Source organism: Melospiza georgiana, chromosome 1, assembly GCF_028018845.1.
Source record: "Melospiza georgiana isolate bMelGeo1 chromosome 1, bMelGeo1.pri, whole genome shotgun sequence".
Taxonomy (NCBI): domain Eukaryota; kingdom Metazoa; phylum Chordata; class Aves; order Passeriformes; family Passerellidae; genus Melospiza; species Melospiza georgiana.
Genome location: NC_080430.1, coordinates 52,756,487 through 52,779,371, shown reverse-complemented (window position 1 = coordinate 52,779,371; position 22,885 = coordinate 52,756,487). Strand labels below are relative to the sequence as shown.

General features: G+C 41.1%; 1 protein-coding gene across 7 annotated transcripts in view; it reads left to right on the top strand.

Moving 5' to 3' along the window:
• HECW1 (HECT, C2 and WW domain containing E3 ubiquitin protein ligase 1) overlaps positions 1 to 22,885 on the top strand; it is a 252,277-nt gene that overhangs the window by 210,803 nt on the left and 18,589 nt on the right. For all 7 annotated transcript variants that reach the window (XM_058038828.1, XM_058038988.1, XM_058038656.1 and 4 more), the window contains 5 exons: positions 838 to 958; positions 2,391 to 2,504; positions 5,241 to 5,393; positions 21,046 to 21,144; positions 22,537 to 22,666. In XM_058038828.1, the coding sequence (XP_057894811.1) occupies positions 838 to 958; positions 2,391 to 2,504; positions 5,241 to 5,393; positions 21,046 to 21,144; positions 22,537 to 22,666 (617 nt within the window). The remainder of the gene's footprint in view (positions 1 to 837; positions 959 to 2,390; positions 2,505 to 5,240; positions 5,394 to 21,045; positions 21,145 to 22,536; positions 22,667 to 22,885) is intronic.

Genomic DNA, 22,885 nt, shown 5'->3' with positions numbered 1-22,885 from the left:
TGTGGAACATTTGCTGCCAGATTTCTCATAACAGGGCTGTATTTTACTGTCTTTTATAATGAGATAGGTAAATGGGATTTCATTAATCCATTATTTGGCCTTTTATGGCATGGCACTTGTTTATACAAAAAGAATAATCTCCTACTTTGAGAATGCAGCCTTCAAAATAAAACAAGTTCCAAATTGCTGAAAAATCTGCTGTTATGTGTGAATCATAATAGGGAAATGTAGCATTTCCTGCTGACAGAAATCTTTTTTGATGCCACAGAGGGATTTTGTGTTGATAGCTGGAAGTGTTTAACATACAGTCAGATTAACACAGGGAAACCTGACTCCCAGCTTGGCTGGGCTGCTAGGCTCCAGTGAGAAGCATTGCTCTGAGTTTCAGAGGTTTAATCCTGCCAAGTAAGGAGATCTCCTATACAATGCAGAGGAGAGAGATCTCTTAAAAGTTCAAAAGGGAAAGAAAACCTAAATGCCACTGACCATGAAAGGTAGATATGTATGTCAGTCTTTCTCATGCCTTTCTGATCCTTCAGTTTCCATTCAGTCACAGCTAAAGGCAGAGGCAACACAAGGACACACACAAGGTGAGCTTAACAGTACTTTTAGTGAAGAGGATACAGTCCCTGGAATTTCATTTCAATCATTGAATTACAGGAACTTACAACTCTATGGATGCCAGATAGAGCAAAACTAGCAGTGAGTGCACTGTATACCTTCAGGAAGTTCCTAACACATTTTTTAACCAGTTCTGTGTGGAAACATCAGCTGCATGATTTGGAAGAATGTCAAGCCCCTTACACCTTAGGATGCTGTTTATTTTCCCTCCTCCAGGGCTGCAGCGAGCAAGTGCAAGAGCACCTTCTCCATACAGGAGGGATTTTGAAGCCAAGCTGCGCAATTTCTATCGAAAACTTGAAGCCAAAGGGTATGGGCAAGGTCCAGGGAAAATTAAGTAAGTATTAAAATCATTCAGTTAGTCTAAGGGGACATAGTTTTGTCTTTTGTCATTCACTATCCATGAGGACAGGGATAGGGCTAGGGAGTGTAAAACACCCTGGAGATTGCATTTTTTTACATAACCTCAGGGAAAGATAAGATCTTCATATACTCTGCAAAAGAGTGACCTTCAAGAGGCTTTTGTGTGGAAGTTTTCTTCTTAAAGATTCGTATTCTCTTACTCTCCCATTTCTTGCCTATTTAACAGAGATATTCATATTCCTATCTATAATTTGCCAGTAGGAGAATTATCCTTCCAGGCAAACACTCACCAGATATTAATAACAGCTATATCATTGTAATGGTGGGATGACTCCAAATTCTTTGGCTCTACATAGCAGTATATGTGTATAACTCAGGGTATCAGTGTAACTCAGGGGCAGAACAGGATCCTACACAAATTAGTCTGTACATGCAGGTTTAACTTTCCATAGTTCTTTGTGTTGATAGCCCTCCTGGATTTGAACTGGAGAGATTTGTGCCAGTCTTCATGTATTTGGGGTTTTCTGTCATTTGATTGTGGAGTTTCTTTCCATATATCTTGTTAGCTGGCTTTTGAGTCTGTACCAACTTGTGCTCAATCTAGTTATCCAACTTTGCCAAAGGCTGTGGGCTGTTTCTAAGGTATTTCCTGGGCATCTGGTTGAATTTATGCCTCAGGTTGGCTTCCTACCAAAGGACATCTGTTATGGAAAAAATAAAAGTATGAAGCCAAGCAATTTATTCCAGGCAAATGTCGTCAGCAAAATGATCTTATAGAGCTGAGGAGTCCTCGCTGGTGGTTACCCCTTTTGGTGTCCTGCTAAATGCTAAATGTCCAAGGCAGACACTAAATATATTTTAGAAGGTCTGTTTTAAAGTGTCCGTGAACATAGGAACAAGAAGGGTTTCTTGCACAGATGGTGTGTAAAAGTACTATCCATTAAGTTGTTGTAGATATTAGTAAGGGAATGAGAGATGTGTTGTATAAACAGAGGCTGATAACTCCCTTTGCTTCCCCTGCCACAGAGGCAGTATGTCCATGGACATTCACTGGATTAAATCCAGGAAGTGTTTGAGGCCAATTCCGGAAAGCTGGGACTTCATATACAGAGGGAACTCACAGCCCCCTCTACCACATAAATTTGTACATATGGGTGTTGCGGAGAGTCTTAGCAGCAGAGCAGCACTTTGAACCTAATCATGGCACTGTGAAGGAATTCACCTTCAGGGCACATAGAAAAGCCAATGGAAACCCGTAATGGTGAAGTAGCACAGGCACCAGCAGATGCCATTTTATGAACTTCTCTGAGAACGAATGTCTCTCTTTATAGGTGTTGTTTACCTCCAGCCTCACAGGCTCCTGCAAGACCCCATGATCAGATCTTTATTTCCACCTCCCTTTGCAGGTTGATTATACGGCGTGACCACCTGCTGGAGGGCACCTTCAACCAGGTCATGGCGTATTCCCGCAAGGAGCTCCAGCGCAACAAACTCTACGTCACGTTCGTCGGCGAGGAAGGGTAGGGAACCACACAATGCTCTCAGCTCTGAGGCAGCTGCTGTGTTGCAAAACAGCAAGTTGACTAATGCTGAACCGCTCTTGCTATGTAATGTTTTTTTTGGTTTTGTTTTACCCCTGAGTAAGTGATTCATCTTAATCAACGCAAACATTTGATAAAAATAACAATAACAATAATACTTTATTTTCCTCTAACACCTTCCATCTAGATGTCTCAAAGTGACAGTTTAAGTGGTTAAATCTATTGTCATCTTGTTTGCTGTAGTTTTTTTGTCAGGCTGGAAGGGAAAACTCAACTCCAGGCCAATATTTACACACGGAATCGGTCTGAAGGCTATAGCTAGAGACCAGACCTTTATCCAATTTGTTACTCTAACTCTTCACAATAGATCTGGTTTTGCTTTAAAAATTTTAGCTTTGCATGCCAACTAATGATCATTTGTTATCCATATGTGGATTTCTTGTTTCCATCTTAAGTGAGAAGCATTAATGCTGTTTAGTCCTTAAAATTTAATTCGTGCAGTTGGAATCTGAAAGCAATGGAAGTTTCCTGAGAAGGCCTTTTCTCAGGGAGCTTCGTACAACTCTTAAAATCCACGAGCCATTTTTGTATGATGAAAGCCAACCCCTGACCTTTTGTTTGTAAGCACAACCTTTCAAATCCACCCTGGCTCACCTCAAGAGCTACATTGTAGTTGAGGGTTAATCCACACGCTTTTATAATGGAAAGATATATGACCATTATGTGTGGGTTTCCAGTGTGCCATAGGACAAAAGGCATGAAATTGTATTTCAGTAGCTTTGCATGTAAAGTTTCTTTTGTTCAAAAACCATGTGTGTAGGATTTTGGTTCCAAATGTATCAGACAGTACCTGAGGCAACTCTCAACATGTCCAGCAAATGCTGACACTCTCAGCTCTGAGGTGTCATGGCAAGTGAAGGGCTTCTGTCCCTTGTCTCGGGACAGGTTATGTACAATGGGAACAGAAGTTGCCAGTCTCAAAGAGAGTCACTTGGTGACCTCAGTATCAGGGTTTTTTCACTCTTACTTTTCATTATCTATGGATTCAATATTGTGTAACAGAGGTCATCTTTCACAGCTGATCTTGCCTCTGGCCTGCAAGTAAAGCAGAAACATGTAGCACACTTCAGTTTATGTTTTTGGAATAGCATTCTGGAATGCTAATACTGGCCAAAGTCGTATTGTTTTCTGTGTGGCATGGTGTCCTCAGGAGAAATTACAAACCAATTTGATGTGCAAATTCATTCATTTTTCACTGATTGATTTACATCTGAAGATACATTCCTCTAGGGTTTCTGCTGCTTAGTGCTAATATACATTCTGCTGGAAGGACTCCAAGATGCCAATTCCCTACTGACGAGTTGATGCTCTATGGCCACGTGATGCTGTATGGACACAGCTTCCCACAGTTCAAAGAAAAAGGCCATTGAAAATTAACTATAAAGGCTTTATGATGAGTTAGTGTGTTGCCCAGAAATACAGTAGCTAGTCTCCCATTGGAGGTTTTTGAACATAGACACACCTTTGTAGTTCTCCAGCCATTATCAGGCTTAACCCAGTACATTGATGTCCATGGAACCAGCCCTGGTCCATGGCTGGCACTGGTGGGTCATGTGGGCTTGTTACCATCCTCTTTTACAGGTGTAGCTTTCATGTCATCACACGATCCCAGAGCTAAAGTTCCTCAAAGAGAGCACTGAATCTCCAGACATAAAACACAGGAGGATGAGCCTGTCTGCCCTTTGCCATATTTCTAGTTGCACAAATCAATCATTCAGCCCCTTTCACTTATGCTTCTATTACTCCATAGCACAGACCATTCTGATCCAGTTGCAGAGCTTTCAACTTACTTTACAATTGTTAAGTAGAAGGAATAGTGTCCACCTCAGAAAATCTTTTGGCACACGTGATATATGGCTACATATATTTCTTCATATTGCTACACGTAGGTTTATTTTAGATTGAAAAAACCTACTCACCATTATTAGAGAATGATCTGTTTTTAATAAATCCACCACATTTCTCATTTAAGGCATTCAGGAAAAATTTTAGTCTCGTTTTCCTTTTGTTTTCCAAGTTGAGTGTAAAAAATTCAAGGGAAAAAAAGAGGCTTTCTATGGAGCAAATTCATACAACAGCAAAGCTCAATTTAAGGTGTACCACATGAAAATAACAGAAAGGGCTTGGATGGAACAAGCAAGGAATTCTGTCTTAAGAGACACAAGTCTGCTGGGATTTGGTCTTGTTCTATATGGTTTCTGTAGCTAAAAAAGCATCCTTGGGGCTAGATTTGGGTACATCTCAGTGTAGGAGGGTCAGAGCAATTTCTGCTTTAGCCCAGGCTTTGTGGTCTGTGAGCCCAGGTGTTCATAGGCAGTTCAAACCCACTCAATAGAAAGCTACCCTTCTGCTGGCCAAGCAGCTGAGGCAAGGCTGAGCCTTGTACATCCAGTTTGCTAAGCTTTTGGAACACAGGAAAGTAAACTACTTAATGTGTCCCAGTTATGATTCCTCCCAGATGAGACTGGATATTGATGAAGTTCTGGCATTGCAACTTGTTCAGGAATCAAGTTTTGAGAGGAGAGATAAATCATGTTAGAAACACTTGACTGCACAGGCTGCTGTACTAAGACAGCAGCCAATGTAGGCAAACCCAGGAAATCCACTCAAATGGTAGGGAGCCTCATTTTATCTTTTCTACCTTTTTCTTTCCAGGTTGGACTACAGCGGCCCCTCCCGAGAATTCTTTTTCCTTCTGTCTCAGGAGCTCTTCAATCCCTATTATGGGCTGTTTGAGTACTCAGCCAACGACACCTACACTGTACAGATCAGCCCCATGTCTGCCTTTGTTGAAAATCACCTGGAATGGTAAGAACATTTTATGCAGAGCTGAACAATTGTTCCAGAGCAATAAAAACATGGAAAAGCAAAACAAAAGCTCCCAGTTTAGACTGGAGTACATACAAATATTGCTAATTCTGGGAAGAGGTGGGAAAGTGGTTTGTGAAAAGGAAGAGATGAACTAAGCATAAATACAAGATCAGGCTCTGAAAAAGCAGTTGTGATGAAGTACTACTATTAAAATATCCTGCTGGCATTACTTGGGACTTGATGTTTGCAAACTTCTGTGTGAACATTAAAAGGACAGGGAGAAGAGCTCTGCTTAATCTAGTCTTCATCTTCCTGGTGCCTTTCTAAGAGCCAGTATGACTTTCTATACATCACACAGCATTGTGCTTTTAAGCTGTGTAGTGTTCTCTGAGACCCACATTGCTGCTCTGCTCCTACCACAGGCCTTAAAAAAGGCCCAGAGAAAGCAGTGTCCCTTTTCTTCCCTGACAGTGTCCCTGCTTGTCTGGGGCAAGGCCATAAGAGTGAGCAGATATTTTAGCTTACTAAGTATGTAGACAAATTTCTGATCTTGTTTCTTTATCAAAAGTTCTGAAAGCATATTGTGATGTCCTCATTTTCTCTTTCTGCCTCCAGATCTGTCTGTCTTTGGGAGTTGTTTTCACTTTGGTAGTTTCAGATGTGGTTAAGTGAAGCATAGGCTCCGAGCCCCGGGCATCACTTCGTCCCTTGTGGGATTTCATTGTGTCAAAGAAGTGCTGCCACATAGACTTGTTCCTGTGATGGTTTTCTTTGTCAATCTTACTGGCTCCTCTCAGAGATCCTTTTCTTAAAATGGGAGGCAAGCCCCTTTTAAATTGCAAATAGTACATGTTCCTTCACTCTTGTGAACAGATCCCCCTTTGCTTGGCTTACAGCAGGTGGGAGATCATAAGCAGTTGTGCTGTCACCACTGTTAAAGTTACCCAGGGGAAAAGGAATGTTGCTTGGGACTAGCATGGTTTCTAAATTGTTGGAATTTTTTTTGTATTATCATTTCCAGCAGTGGAACTAACAATGATCTTTGCTTTAGAGTGTTTCTCTACTGACATGAGCAGGAAGAGAGCAGCTTGATTCTTACAGCTTGTTCACCTCCCACTGCAATCCTGTTCATTAGACATTATCTGGAGCCTTCCTAGTTTTCAAGAAGAAATAAAGTCTGTCCTGTGTCCTACCTTAACAGACAGCATGGATAAACTTCTGATTTAGGAGGCTGTTATTTGTGGAGATGCATTTTGACTTCCAGGCAGAGGGCCAACTAGGCAGGTGCAAACCCATGATCATTCTGCCCACATAGTGACAAAGCTTTTTCATAGCCTCCCCTGTGTCCAGAGATGGTGTTGCCATGTTATCTCAGCAGCAGGTGAAACATGCCCTTGGCTCTCATGTGTTATAGACACTGTCCTAGCAAAGAGTTGCAGTTTTCTTAAGTGATAAATTCTACTGCAAAACATATATTCTGTGTTTGATCCTTTCATTTTGTTCTTCTGTGCCTTGGGAGATTTTAACATGAAAGAGGCAGGTTTTTAAAGGTGTCCTGGGTATACAGAACAGCAGAAAGAACACCTAATATGATTTTCCTGTAGCAGTTAGCATTTAACTCAAAAATCAACAGCAGTTAGACACATGGGCTGTTTCTCCAACTGCACATATCAATCCAGCTTCTTGCATGCAGAATGTTATTTGGCCTTCAGACATTTTGTTTTCCTATTTTAAAGAAAGATAAATTTGGCCTCTTGGCCTGCAGAAGGAAATAATGCTATGAATGAAGAGGCTTGCACATGCAATATTGTAAATAGGGCAAGATTGCGTAACCCAAGGGAAAGATAAACAATCCAGTCTGTGCTTGGAAATATTTCATGAACCTGTTATGGAAATAATTGCCTGAGACCAGCAGTTTATAATTAGCCTGATAGGTTTCATGATTGGCTTGTAGATATCTAGACATTCTAAATGTTTTTATACTGTGTGACTGATCTCAGCTATTCATGTGTAACCCTAGAGTTCTATGTTCAGAATTCTGTGCAGCCAGCAAAGATAGGAATTGGATCAACCTTCTTGAAACTGAGTTCAGTTCTCCCATTAAGGCTTTACAAGCTAACTTCTGTGAGGACTCTGTACTAACTGCCTTGTTGCTGTTTGTTCCTGAGGAATGAGGTTTTCTGGTGTTCCCAGGCTTTCTTCATTCCCATCAAAGTCAGAGCTAGAACTTCTGTTTCTCAGATTTACTTGTTGATAAGATTCCAGCAGAGCCTTCTCCCTGTCACATGCCAGAAATAGACATCACTTTCCTGTTCTCAAATCTGTTATGAAGCACCAGCTAACATAGATGAATCAGTCTGAGAGTTCCAGGGTCACAGGTAATTAATATTCATAGTCTTTTCAAAGCTTGAAGTCTGATGTCAGTCATGAAAACCACACAACCGCAATTGGGTTAGATTTGCAGATTTCTTCAACTGTATGGTTTTTTGTGCTGTGGGGCTTGTTATTTATGTGAAATCTACCCTTGGCATGTTTTTCTCTCTGGTACTTCTGCAAGACCTCTCCAGACACAGATATTTAAAGAAACAGAGCTAGTAAAAAAAATGCTTTCAAAATTATTTTACATTTTCTTAAGTGAACAGTGATAAATTTGAGATAAATGCAAGAAAATGCAAAGATGTGAAGTTTTATTCATATTGGCAGGATGGAGAAATGCACTGCTCTTTTTCCCCAGCCTAAAAGTTACAGTTCTGCCCCTTTTAGTGGCTTATTTCATGCTTTGCTCTTTGTACAAACAGCATTCTGAGTCCAAAATGAGCACATCAAAGCACAGACTAGTTGTATGTATGCCAAGTTAAGAAAGAGACATAATGACTGGAAAATATTTCTCATTTATGGAGAAACTGAGATTTAACACCTTTCCTGCAAGCTTCCATTGAATAAGACTTTTTCCTTCAGTTGACATATGTGCATACTGAACACACAAAATATAAGATATCACACATTTTTAAAGTTAAAATATTTTAAATCCCCTTCTATCTGAAAGGACAGGTACAACTCCTAGACCAAAGAAGATTGATGATATGTTTTTATCTGCATGCTACAGAATGTACCTGAAGCTCATAGCCAGAAAAGCTGCTTTTAATCCGAGCCAGTAATGAGCCATTCTATCTGATCTAGGTAAATGTGTCTAGCTTTTGGCCTAGATATTTGAAAACATCTTCTGAAATACACCCCCACTGGAGGTACTTCACCCTTTTCCACACAAGTGGGCAAAATGTGGAACAAAAGAAAAAAATGTGAAAACAAGCCCAGCCTCTGCATAAAAAGCCAAATGCCCTAGACAGAAAAAATCATTCACAGACATTCATTTGGAGATCTGAGGGATCTTAACTTGAAACATCTTTTTTCTGTGTTTTCATTGTGAATTAGTAACAGCATGGGTTTTTGTAATAGTAAGCCTTTGTGGACCTTGCTGTGACATTTATGCAGCCAGAGAGCAGCACCCCAGTGCTACAGTTATCTTAGAGGCATTTACAGCTTGCTAATCATACTTACCATTTTGTATCCGTCTCAGAGAAGCCCTGTTGTATTTTCTTTGTTTTAATTCATATGAAAATTAATGCATTTGTTTATCAGACCCTTTAGAAAATTGAAGACCTGTGAGTAAAATGTTTTTGTTCAGAATCCTGCTGAAGGCCACAGACATGATATACTCAGACCCAATGCTCAGATATCCAGAAGCTGTAGATTATTGCTGGCCACGTTGTCCTAATGAACTCTATAACTTGATGTTCATTTAGAACTGCTTTGGGATAGAACTTTCTTCATTCATTTCCCATAATGAATTTTCTTTGTTCTCTCCAGTCCTCCTTCTCATATTCTTGTCTGTGCCACTGAGCAGAGTCAAACAGAAGGCTTGCATGTATATCTGCATCTCACTCTGCAGGCAGATGGAAGCCTGGTGCACCCATTCTCCATGCAGACAGGATCTTGCTTTCCCTGTGCTCCAAGTCAGCTGACATGGTCACTGCAACTGGCTGAGCTGAGCAAACACATGCTGTCTCCCATCAGGACTGATTGCTTCAGGCATGGCACTGCCTCTGTTGCTTTTTCGTGTTCTGGCACACGGGCAAAGGCAGCTCCCTTTGCCTACACGATGCTGTGGGGGCAGAGCCCCAGCCAACCTCTGAGGATCCCTTTTATTTATTTTGTGTAAATGAGAAACCACATAACCAGCACTATCCATCTCTAGCGTGCTAGAGAATGCAGGGTGTTGGTTTTTTTCCTTTTTTTTTTTGTTATAATAAACCCAAGGAGAACTGAGAATGTTGCAACTTCAGCTGTCTTTTCTCCTTAGAGAGCTTGATTGGTTTTCTTACCCCAGTTTCCTTATGAGTTGTGCCTTGTGCAATTGCCCTGCCTATCCATCAGACAGATTCCTAATCAGTTTAAGATCTGTCTGACAGGAAGGTAAATGTCTTGAAGATAATAATTTCCTAAAAGCTTTGTCAAACTTGTGTCTGTGGGAAGGACAGATCCACGGAAGAGTGGCTCAGAGAGGTGGGGGGAGAGCTCAGCAGGGATGTGTGCTGTCTGTCCTCACAGCTGGCCAGGCAGCATGAGTGAGCCGACAGGTCCATCCCAGGCACAGGCTGCAAAGCAGGCACATTGTCTTGCTCAGTAGCTCGGGGATGTGAGGCAGAGCTGTGCATGCTCAGGGGAGACAGAAGGGAGAAACTGGAGATACTCCAAAGCCTGGGAAGTGCTAGCAGAAATGTGGAGGAGGAACTGGAGCTACTGCAGTGTGGTAATGTGGGGCCATCAGAGACAGATCTATAGGAAACAAACCCCCGATAATCCTTCTACACAGAGATCGACTTATTTCAATTAAAGTGTTTTTAAAGAAAGTGACAAATTGCCTTATGAGCTAATGGGTTGTATTCCAATGCAGACCAGCTCATGGGATGGATTTAGACACAGTCCCTGGCTCTTTATAGAAACAGTGGAGAAATGTAGTCACAGCATCTAAGCAGGAGGTCTGGAAACAGCCATTACTCCTCTCCACAGACTGAAGGGAGCTCTTGGGAATACGTGGTCTGAATTACTCATGAATCTCTCTGACTTTTCAGCTGTTGTGGCAGGCAACCTACATAGGGCCCAATACCTGCTCAGTCAGGGAGTTAGAAACACTGAGTCTGGTTTTGGGCTTAAAAGGGCTACTTGTGTGGGTCTGCATTTGGGGGAGGAATTAGTTTAGGAGACCAATTTTGCAGCTGTCTTGAAAGGGCCTGTTTGTGCTAAACATTGAAAAATCATCCCCTAAAAAATCAGATAATGCACCCCAGAGTGAGGCATCAAGCTACATCCAGTTGTTTTTGAAATTAGATGATTGCCTGGTTGCCTCAGTTTCCATCTGAAGAGATTTCCTGGTATGTAATCAACTTGAATTCTGTTTGATGTACAGTACTGCTTGGAACTGCTTTGAAATTTTCAGATGAAAGGCACCATAGAAAACCAAAGCATTTAATGTTATGTTAGACCATAAATTTTAATTACTAGCAATATCTTATTTTAAATAAATTATGTCTGCATGAGAAATTTTCAAGCACTATTGTAAATCTTCTGGACAAGAATGATATTAAAATAAATGTGCAGCTGAAATAATTTATAAGACCTTTTCACTGTGTGAAAAGGGTATGTTACTGAAATGCCTTCTTGCTGCTGTACTGTGATCTCTCTCAATGCCTCCTGTACTTAAGTAAACTTTGATTTTCCTATTAAGTTTGATGTATGACTGTATCACATACAGCCTGCCTCAACAGCTGGTTAATTATTTATTAAGGGTCAGGAGGAATTGGAAGATTAAAGGCAAAACAAAAATGAAGGAGAAAAAAACATTCTTCCTAACTGAGCTTGTACAGCAACCATTTTTTCTTTTAAAAAAGGTTCTGCTTTATATTTACCTTACTCTTGACTTTCTCTCTCTTACTAGAGAATTTTTTCCAAGATCTTTTGAGGATTAAAATGGTGTTGCTTTATGAGTTGAAAGAAGAGATGTCTCTCACAGTCTCTACCCCTTTTCCCTTCCCTGAGTCTCAGAGTCTCTCTAGCACTTCTTCCAAATTAGAGTTTGGTTTGAGGGAAAGGCGTCTCTTCTGTTTTGTTCTGTATTTACAAAAGTTGTATTTATGGGTTTTTCCCTTGCTTAGGGCCATTCAGTCTTTTGCAATGCTGCAGATTAAATCTGCCCATGGTAGGGAGGCTTCCCATGAAAATCTCTGTAGTTCTGCACCTTGCATGTGGCAGAGGAGAAAAGCGTAAGGTCCAGGCTGTCCCCAAGCGCGTGGGCCTGCAGGGAAGCAGCAGGATGGGCAGTGATTGTCTGTGTATTGGTAGTGGTGAAAAACTCCCCAGGAGTGATGAATGTTGTCGTATCTCCTGTCCCAGTCCCACTGGAATGGCAAGGCTGAGCTGTCACTATGAAGTATTGCTCAGTCATCATTCCCCTCCTTACTTCTCACTGTGTTTTATTCAGACTTCAGCAAGGTAAAGAAAATTCAGCTAAAGCAGGTGCAGAAATTCACAAGATAATCTTCTTTTGTAAGCAACACAATTCATACATCAAAAGAAAGACTGCTTGTAGAGCAATATTGTTTTCAGTAAATCACCCAAATTCATTTGGGGTATTTTTGAGTAGCAAAGGCATTTCTGTAGCCTCTCCCTGGGATGTTATGAAAGTTAGATGTTTCATTTGTTCATTGAAAGTTGTTCTTAGTTTCAGTATGTTCCCTTAGTGTTACATTGAATTCCAGAAAAGGGGAATATTAAAGATTTCATTTTATCTGATATGTATGTTTTTGAAGGGAGAAAGGTAATGTTTGTCAGTTTGCCCCAGCTTGGAAGTGGAACATTTTTCAAAATTCCCATAAAGTTATGGAGGATGAGAAAAATCCTAAGCTGTTCACCCTCTATGAGAAAAGTTCATGTGATAGCAAGAATACAGAAGTATACATTCAGTATCTCGTGGCTCATTGAAGGAAGCTTTTTACAATGTGACTTATTCTTCCATTCCAGAGAATGGCAGACTAGAAACTGGAATTATTTAATTGTGTTGGAAAGATTTGTAAAGAAAAGTAAAAAAATTTTCTTAGGCTTCAGAACACAAATGCAAACGTTCTGCTATTCTGCATGTTCCCAGAAGAGGATCAGAGTGGTCAGTTTGCAGTGGTATTAATAAAAGTTGGAAGTATTCAATGATTTGCAAAACAAGACTTGTAAGAGACTGCCCAGCAATTCATGGCATGTCTGAATATCAGCACACAGATTTCTGACATTACTCAATTGAGAATCCTGATCCTGAGAGACAGGCATCCTTAGCTGAGTTGCAGCACAGTGCAGACCGAAGTGTGTGGCTTTGGACAGGGGTGGCAAGTCCAGAGGGCTCTGCATTGCTTGTGAGCTGTTTGCAGTTAGCTCAAGGATATCTGCATCACCTCTCACCATGCAGGGTAAACATTCCTGGGTGCTTACCAGGACTTTATGATGAGCAGTCTCTCTCATGCTTAAATACCCCAGACAGGCTGGAAAGGATGTGCCTCCTTTGAGAATAAGTCAGTTATTGTGGCTGCAGTGTTTGTAGTTAGCCATTGAAGGAAAATGTGCAGTCATTCAGCTTGTGTTTTTATGACCCTCATGTCTGGCAGATGACTAAATCTGTGATTTCCCTGTAGCTTGACTAGTTTGTTTCAACACATGGCAAAGCAATGGAAAGCAAACATAAGTCATATGATGTCTGAAACTTCACCAATTCATAGGTTTGTAAAGTGCCCACCAACAACTCTTCCAAAGTCTTTGACTGAGAAATCAAAGTCTTTGATGAAAATGTACTTTTGCTTGTTTGAAATAGAACAACCCATAAGCATCAAACTGAACTGATCTATCAGGAACTGATGATAAACTGATAAACATATAAAATGTCAAATAGACTAAACAACTAAAATGGAGAAGGGACTCAGAGGACTGTGATTCCATTGCTCTCTCTATCACTTGTTTTCTGGATACCTTCAGATAAGTTATTCTACTTTTGTATTTAAGTTATGTCAATTTTCACGTGAAATATTGGCACTGATCTCCTCTGGAAGTTGATCTCTCTGCTTTAAAATTCCCAGTCAGCAATAAAGTCTAGGATCTCAGAATCATAAAATGTAGGGGTTTGTTGTCTGCTAGCCAGTAGTTCATACCTCGGTGTGTATCCCCTCCATAGCTGCTGGGCAGAGGAGTGTTTGCCAAGAGTCTCCCAGGCCAGTGTGTCTCATCCCTTGTACCAGCAAGAGAAGCTAAAGGTAACCTGGTGCTGATGGAGGTTAGTGGTGCTCGTGCTGCTGTGTTCTGGCAGGAGTTCTCTCACAGGAGGATGACTGTGCATCATAGTCATGAGGCTGAGAGCTGGCTCTGCAAGCAGAGATGGCCACTTCAGCGCTTGCACACTTCTCCTCTCCTCCTCCAAACCCCTGCATTCGTGGAACCTGTTACTGGTAAAATGATACCTAGCATAGATTTCTTCTTACAGAGGGAGACCATGTTCATTTTTCATCTCCTTGCTAGTTTAAAGGCAGACCTGGAAATCAACTCTCTGCTTCCAGCCCTTGGTGTCTCTGGTGCTCAGACAGCCCATGACACCGAGGCTGGTGTGCCTGCCATGGCCCCATGCAGAGGAATTCCTGCTCCTGCAGTGAGAACTTCTGGCACAGTTCAGCTGATGTGCAAGAAGGCAGTGCCAGCAACTCCAGTGTGGGCCTTCCTGACTTGGCTGCAGTGCTGAGCTAATGCAGCTGGAGCCCTTTGTCCTGTGAGCGTTTATCTGGAGCTACTGTGCAGAGGAAAGGAACCGTCTGATGGATTGTGTTGAAGAGAAACCCAAGGGGATTTTATGAATTTCCCTTATCTTTGCCTCTCATTTTTCTGGATAAAGCAGAATAGCCTGCAGCTTTTGCCGTAAATTCATGCTTTTTTCTCTGTGACACAATTAGTCTTTTAACCTTTTCTGTCAGTTCTTTTGTGGTGGATATAGCCAGGATATAAGAAAGATGAAAAGATATTCTGAGTGAACAAATGGCTAGATTAGGGACAAGGAAAAGACTTGAAGGATCTGATTAGGTTAAATAAAGAAGCAATAAGGTTTGGATTATCTCTTTGTTTTTCAGTTGCTGGTAATTTAGGCTTCAGGAATGGTTTGAGGTTTAGTTGCTAATTTAGGATGCATGAGCTCCAGAGATTTAGAAGGACATGGATAGCTCACATTTCCATCACATGTAAGCAATAGTTCTTTTTCATGTGGCTACTCCTTGGTACTAAGAAATGTGTTCTACTTGCAGATAGATCCAGAGAATGGAAGTAGGACTTAGTGAAGTGCCAGTAATATACTGACCTTTTGCAGCAGAAAATATATGCACAAATTAGCAATAAAATGAGAGATTGACTCACATAAAGTTACTCATCATATGAAACTCTGGTGCCCACCAAAACTAAAAATATCTAAAGAAAGGCTTGTTTTCATCTAAAGAAAATTATCTGTTCAGTATTTCAAATGTAAAATAATTTTATTCGTACCAATTTGCTTTTCTTTCTGAAAATAATTTTTCATCCTTTTTCTTTTCTTATTTAATTTCAGTTCTTAGGTGATGCACCTATATTTCTCATCCTTTCTGAGCACTATCTTTGTATTTTATGAGACTGCACAAGCAGGTTTGCTGGACTGTTCCACTTTACAGTAGGGGCTGCTTAAGAGAGGCTAGTGCTTTCTTAAATGAGTGTAACAAATTTCCTTGAAAATATCAATAAAACTCCTAAGTTTTATAGGCATATTAAGCAGATAGGATTATCAAAGAGAGGCTCATGGAATATGCTTCTTGATCTTTTGATGCCTGAATGAAATGCCTTGGTTCTGAGTAGCATGTATCCTCTATTAAATCCCAGTCACATTTGCTGGGGCAGCAGGAATCAATCCCTGTAGATTCTTAACTATTTAAGGTTCATCAGTTTCCAGGGTGGAAATCTGCACACACAGTTGCTCCATGTTAGTAGTCCTAAATGTTTTCTTTAAATTTTAATTGAAAAATGGGTTGAAAAAATGAAGCTTACCTGACAGAGTTTTCTGTGGTTTCACAGTGAGGAAGTATGGAGTTTCCCCTTACAAACTCAGTCAACCTGGAATGAAAACCTGGAATGAATTTTGACCATATATGAGATAAGATCCATTTCAGTATTTAGAACATAATGCACAGGAAGTAAAACCAAAACCTGGTTGGGGTGAGTCATTACCATTCCTTCAAAAGAAGCTTGTAGGGATCTAGTGTAAGCTCTCATGTGGGATGCCAGTGTAGTTAGATACTGGAGTCAGTGCAGCATTGGGAGATGCTGTGCAAATGTGACCCAGCACTGTATCTTGGTCTCTCTAAGATCTTGATCTCTCTAAGGAATCTTCATATTAGAGATGGATATAAGAAAAGAAGATGAGCCAACAGTTCTCCTGTTACTCCTTACATTGGAAATCTCCTCTATGACTAATTTAGGAGTTATTTTACCTTTTCTCTTTAATGTGCTAAGACTTCATGAACTTCTGTCTCCAGCCTTTGTAAGAGCCATTCCTTTCATATTAATGACACATGAGGTCATCAGATTCCTGAACTGAAGAGGCATGGTGCTGGAATGCCACAGCATCCACCTCTGAACCTGCAGACACGCGGAGCACATTTGCCACGAGGCCAAATGACACGGTGGCAAAGAGGAGTCTGCAGAGTTTGCAGATGCAAGTCAGATAAAGAGAACACGTGAGCTGTCCCAGCCTGCATGGCTCAGCCTTCCTGACAGAAGAATGCTTCATGTCATCCCATTAGCCCCTTCAGATGTTCTTTCATTTGAGTGAGCAGGGGTTACATGTGCACACCAAATTAAAGAAAGGCATTTGTTAATGAGGGCTGATAGACAGAGGTGTGGATTTGATCCACTGACAAGGTTTTGTAGAGGTGACCTGATCTTCTGCTAGATCATTTCTCTGTAGGTGTAGCTCATGTAGCACATGTTGGCCATGTCCTGCACTGAGCCAACACAAGGATGGGTACTTCCAACATCTAGACACAGACCTCTGGAGCATGTGCCTGACACACTGCCAGTATTGCTTAAAATTCTTAATGTATGAGTCCAGGCACAGTTGTTGTAACCATCTTGCTGGTCAACTCTTTTTGCAAAATACACATTCTTACCACTTTCATGCATTAAAAGAAGAAGTTCTTTTTCTAAAAATTGCTAGTGCTGGTGATAACACCAAAATTCAGAAATCACAGACTCAGTACATCTTCCTCTGCATGTTGTGTCCCCCATCATATCAAAAGATTGCAAATCACAAAATTTTAGACTATAAAAATTGATTTTTAATTCCTTTAATCAGCAGTTTCTCACCTTCAGGTTGTTCACAAGTGTCTTCATAACAATGGTAGTTTTAACAGTGCTTTAAACAAGCTGTACCACAACCTCTTGAATCCATGATGCTCAGTTTCCTACAAATTTTTGTTTCATGTCTGAATTCTCTGTTGTCTAATGAGATGCATGCTCAAGGTGAAGTATTTGCCATGACAGTGCCTTTATAAATATTTTCCTCTTGTTAGAATCTCTGGTATCCATAATGATTGAGATTACATCCAGTCTCTCCCACTGTGAAAGGACTAATAGGCTCTCCAGGTGGATTCACCTGACAAATATCATTTGTCCTCAGAGGAGCTGCCAAGGACGGAAACCCTGGACCACAGTGTAGCCTCGTTTGCTCAGCTTGACTTTCAGGTGGCCAAAAGTTCATCTGCATGATTAAACAGTTAAGAGTTTTTAAACTGGTGCAACAGAATGTGTACATTTCACTTACAGAAAGCAAATCTTGTGAAAGGAAAGTGACATTTTCAAATTTGATGTGAACCATGCTATATTTATATCTCTCAAGCCCTACTTTGAATATTTTTTCACAAGCTACTGTACCAAGAAGGGCACATTTAAATGCAGCTGATGTATTTGAGTGATATAAGGTTTGCAGGATTTTCAATCTTTTTTATTTCATCAGGTGCATCCTCTTTTTAGGATTTGAAGTTTCTTACACCACACCTAATTTAGCCCACAAGGCATGGTTCCCAAGGCATTCCCAATAGAATGATAAAGACTGTTCTTCCTCAGTACACACAGATCACAATCTTTTCAAGGTGTATCGTTATCCATCTGAATCCAAGGAAAAACTGTCATATGAAGTAGAACTCCATTCATTGAACCATTAAGAGAGAGCCCTGTACCAAATTGTGGGTCACTGTGAGTCCTGCCTTGCTCTGGTGCTATATGATAAGGACCAGAGTACTTAAATCTCCTGTGACTCAGCTGCAGTGGGAGGAAAATGTATTGCCTAGTTGCTGCTTCAGCATGGATTTGTCTCTCCCTGAGCACATGAATATGCAATAAATATTCACAGAGCCCCATCCAGGGGAGTGAGCCTGTTATTTTGCAATGGGCTGTTCAGGGAGGCTTCAGGGGCACCTGAAGCCTCCAGAAGGAAAAGGAATTAGCTGGGTACAGTGGAAATTTCTGCAAATGGGTCAAAGAGTAGTGCTGTTAACAGCCAGAAAGCAGGTGCACACAATGTCTTTTTTGAGTGGACGAACAGTGTCAATAGGCAGTCAAACCAGAGCAGCTCCACTGCTCATTAATTCTGTCTCTCGTTCCACCATTTCCTGTTCATTAACTCCCTCCTGCATTTACCCTCTCGCTGGAGCACATTACTCAGACTCAATCATTGTCTCCAAAAGGGAAGGGTGTTGAAAGAAAAGGCCAGAGCAAGACCCTGCATTCCCCACCTCTCCCAAACTAGCTTTTCTGCTAGAAAGAAACCAAACAAGTATTTTACACTTCCTTGGAAAGATAAATGTAATTCAGGCTTAAGGAAGGTATGTGCCCTCGAGCCAGGATTTACCTTTGTGCTGCTTATTCTGTCAAGAAAACTTATTTTTTTCTGAAAGAACTGTTTTACCCACCTCTAAATCTCACCCGTGCTCTAAATCTTTGAGGAAGAAATAAACACAAGAGTCTGGCTTTGTTTTAACTGGCTTTTTTAAGGAGGGCAATTTGTTTCTTCTTACTTTTTTGTAAGTTTTGATACTTTTTAAGTGGGACTGCTATGCTTGTCTGAGTGTAGTGGCAGCTTGATGAACTGAATGGAGCCACACACAGATAAATTGTGTATTTGTTCTCTGAGAAAGACAGCAAATGGCTCCTGTTGATAGGTATCTGCTGACTTACCATGGTCCACGTTTCTCAGTGCTGCACCAGAGAAGTGTCATGTCTGGTCCCAGGCCCTGTCCAGCAGGGACAAGGGGCCAGAGAACCTTCTGCTACACCATTCTTCAGAAGAGAGTCAAATGTAGCACATCTCTGCAGAGATACCAAGGCTCTGTGCAGGGGCAGAAGGGTTTGTGGGCTGGAGAGCTGACTTGCCTTGGCCACACAGCACCATGTTTTTCTGGGGCGATACAGAGCTGCAGCACAGCTTTTTTATCCATTGTATTGATAGCCATCAGCAGTGGCAATGTTTTATTAATTATTTCATCTCACTTATCCCATGTGTTTTTAGGCTGGTGTGCCAGGCTTGGACCTTTCACACAGAAATGCTGCCTGTGGCTTTGGGATGGTTTGATGCAGTTCTGCCACAAGGCACTGATTCAAATCAGGCTCTCCATTAATGGCCCCTGTAACATGTGCCCCTAGCTGTAAACACCTTGCTGTAGGTGCACAGCCCATTCATGTCAGCTTTGCAGGAATGCCCTCAAAGCCATGCAGAAGAAAACAAGCAGCAAGGAGAAAAGGGATGCTGTTCACACATTCAGTCAGTTTCGTAGGAGAAGCCACATTCCCAAATCTTTCCTGGCAGTCCACTTTTGCTTTATTCCAGGTGGCTCCTGTCTGCCCAGTCCCACACAGCTGTGGGGTGAGCACTTGGTGAGGAACACCCCCAGCATTTTCATGCAGTGCTCACTTTCAAAACCTCTGGGGTTGGATGGGGGTGAAGAACAAAACCAAAAAAGCTGACACGCGCTGTTTAGGACAAACGGACTTGATTATGGGTCCTGGAGGTGCTATAAAAGTGACGGATTACAGGTTCAGCATTTCTGGGGTTTGAGCTGTCTGGCTTCCACTGTGCTTTCATTGTATCAGCTGCCCCTTGTTTCCTTGCCTTCTGCTGGAAGCGCTGCACTGGAGCACAAGTGAAGTGAAGCAGGCCCTAACTAGAGCCAACAGCTGCCTTTTGTTGCTGCTGTGGAAACAGGTGTGAGGGGTAATATAATCATTCTTCTGTGGCCGGTCAGCTGCAAATCGTAAGCACCTTTCCCAGATTCAGGGGACCCAGAGGCAGCTCCTGTGGTGATGTAAATGCTAATTGGGCCCAAAGCAGGCTATTTTGTGCCCCATTTGACATACTAAGCACTTGTTCTGTCCCATGAGCATTCAGTTGATTGAACAGATATTCTTTGCCACCTTTAATACAATCAGACTCGTGTTTCATTCTTGTGCAGGACAGGTCTTTGCACTGATTCCTGTCAGCGGAAGGAATGGTTTCTACACTTTTTGATATATTTCTCATCTTTTGTGCAGTAAAACTTTTCTGTGTTACCAGTCAGTTCAGATTTGGAGTTCTCACATTTGGGGTGATGGATTTTTTCCTTTCTTACATGTAAGCAAGTCTTGAATGGCTGTTGGGGGTTGTTCTTACAAAAATCAAACTCACCTGGACTCACACCAGTTTTGTCGTTTTCCGTCTAAGATAATTGATTTAAAAGCAGGTTTGATGAAAAATATAGAATAAGTCATAGAAGAAATCATAGGAAGAAAAATTTAACAGATTATTATCACAAGTCACAGATTATAATGGGTAGGGTGCTATTTGAGTGTACCTGTAGTGGGACTGGAGGTGGTTATTCTTAGAAACAAACACAGGAGTGTGCAAATACTGAGAACAGCTGAGCAGCAAAATTTAGAAAGTGGTCTGAAACAGTGTGCCTGAACTTTAGATGCTGATATTAATGTATCCTTGGTCACAACAGTTAGCTGAACTATTTTAAACAATTTTCCCCTACCAGGTCAACTCACTACCCTTTTAAAGTACTTTAAAGCCCCACCTCAGACAGGGTTGTAGCTTGTCAGAAACTGGATATACTGAGTCTCCAAACATCCTTTGCACCTCTTTTGCGATAGCATTTTTTCTGCTGAAGTGGAGCATTATAATATTTCCTTGGCCAAATACTGTGTTGGATGTAGTCAGTGTACATAAGAACATTGAAAAAGACATCACAGAAAGTGAGTGTTCATTGCTTTGGCATAGGAGAGCACATAGCATGCCAGCTGCAGGTATGGCTACAGCAGGAGGTGCATCAAGGAAATCCATTATTGATCAGACATGGGAGGAGTGGCATTTAGTGTCTGCTCAGAAAAAAAAATCAGGGAATAAATGTGAAAAACTAATTCAGAAACAAACAAACAAAAAAGCCCCAGTTAGTACCTGTGTAAGTTTCTATACTGGAAGTCTTGAGTTGCACTTCATTAACTCTGCATTTTTTTTTCCCAGGTTCAGGTTCAGCGGTCGTATTCTTGGCCTGGCTCTCATCCATCAGTACCTTCTTGATGCTTTCTTCACAAGGCCCTTCTACAAAGCCCTGCTAAGGCTGTGAGTATAACCCCACAACCATGCACAAACAGCATCCCACAGGGAGTCCTACAGAGACACAGACCCTTGGGGAGCTGCTTCGAGCACACTGACCTTCAAGTTCTTTCTGATGTTGGGTTGTTGTTCTGCGATAGAAAATGAACACATTTTGATTTTACTTTGCTTCCTCCAAGAATTTGCCATTCATAAATACTATGTTGACAAAAATAAATAAGTGTGACATTTAGAAGCACACATCAGAAAGTTCTGACACATAACTCCAGAGTTTACTACTGATGAAAAGTTATTCAAAAGTTATTTCACCTTCAACCAGGTGGAAGACTGAAAAACATCCTTGATGGAATGAAACAAAATAATAAGGAAAAAAGGACAGAGGTTATATTAAGCAAAAATATATCATTTGTCATGCCTCACTGGTGGAGTAGCTTTTCATTCTAAAACATAACTTGGGATAATTAAGAATATTCATGTAGATATAACCACGGAATGATTTTTTGGTCTTCTCTTGTCTTTTATTTTAGTAAGTGTAAGCCACCAAGAATACATTACTTTCAATTTGAAGTTTATCAGGTTTATTTAGATTGACAATCAGTCCCTCTTTAATTAATAGACTGAAGTAAAACAAGGTACACAAAATTTTTGCAACAATAAAAAAACCTATAAATATTAACTGAAGACTGCAATTAAATGCTAAAGAGCAGAATAAAGCTTAGCTGAAACAGTTCATCAATTAAGATGATTCCAAATCAGCAAAGATACCTGTCTTAACAGTCCTTTAAGTTCTTTATCATGTTATTCTTTGTTGGGTTTTTAGAAACTATTATTATTGCTGGGGTACAAACACTCATACCTAAATTGTACCTGATCTAATCTGAAAATAGGCTGAAACCTAGGGTTCTCCCTGCATCCTTACTGCCCCTTTATGGAGCTGGAAACCAGGCTGCTCCTAACAAATCTGACCTTTCAGCAGACAGGGATGGCTCCCTATTAGCAGAAATTTAGGCTGCCTACTCTGCCCTGTGTCAGTGCTGTGTGCCCACCTGGCAGATGATAGATAATGGAAGCAGCCAGGCACAGCACAGTGGGGCTGAAGGGACACATGTGCTACGAAGTGCAGAGCATCCTGAAGATCCACGTAAAATCAAGCCCCAGGGGTGTCTTTTGACAGCAAATAATGCAGGCAGCCAGCAGATTTGGCCTTGAGCCCAGCTATGCAAAGCAAACAGTTGCAGAACTGCTTCAAGAGGGTCTGTAAAACAACCTTTGATGTTAACAAAACTAAATGAACTTCAGTTTTATGTTGGATCTTCAGTAAATTTGTTCACACACTTAGTAGGAAATCATCCTGACAGTAGTCACAGGACCATATATTTTTTCTTGTCTTGCAATCAGGCCATGTGATTTAAGTGACTTAGAGTACCTGGATGAAGAGTTCCATCAGAGCTTGCAGTGGATGAAGGATAACAATATCACAGACATCCTGGATCTAACCTTCACAGTGAACGAGGAGGTGTTTGGACAGGTGAGCATAGCTATGCAAAACATCTGAAAAGCAAATTTGAAGCTGACAAAGTTGAGCGTGATGAACATCTTTCTGTCAGAACAGATCCTTTAGCCTTTCAATTACATTTTCTTCTCCTACCTTCTGTTTCTTTCAAGCCACCTGTTCTAAGGCAGATGTTTATTCTTAGGGTGTATAATATACAATACCAGCCCCCCTACGGGCTTTTTGAGCCACACT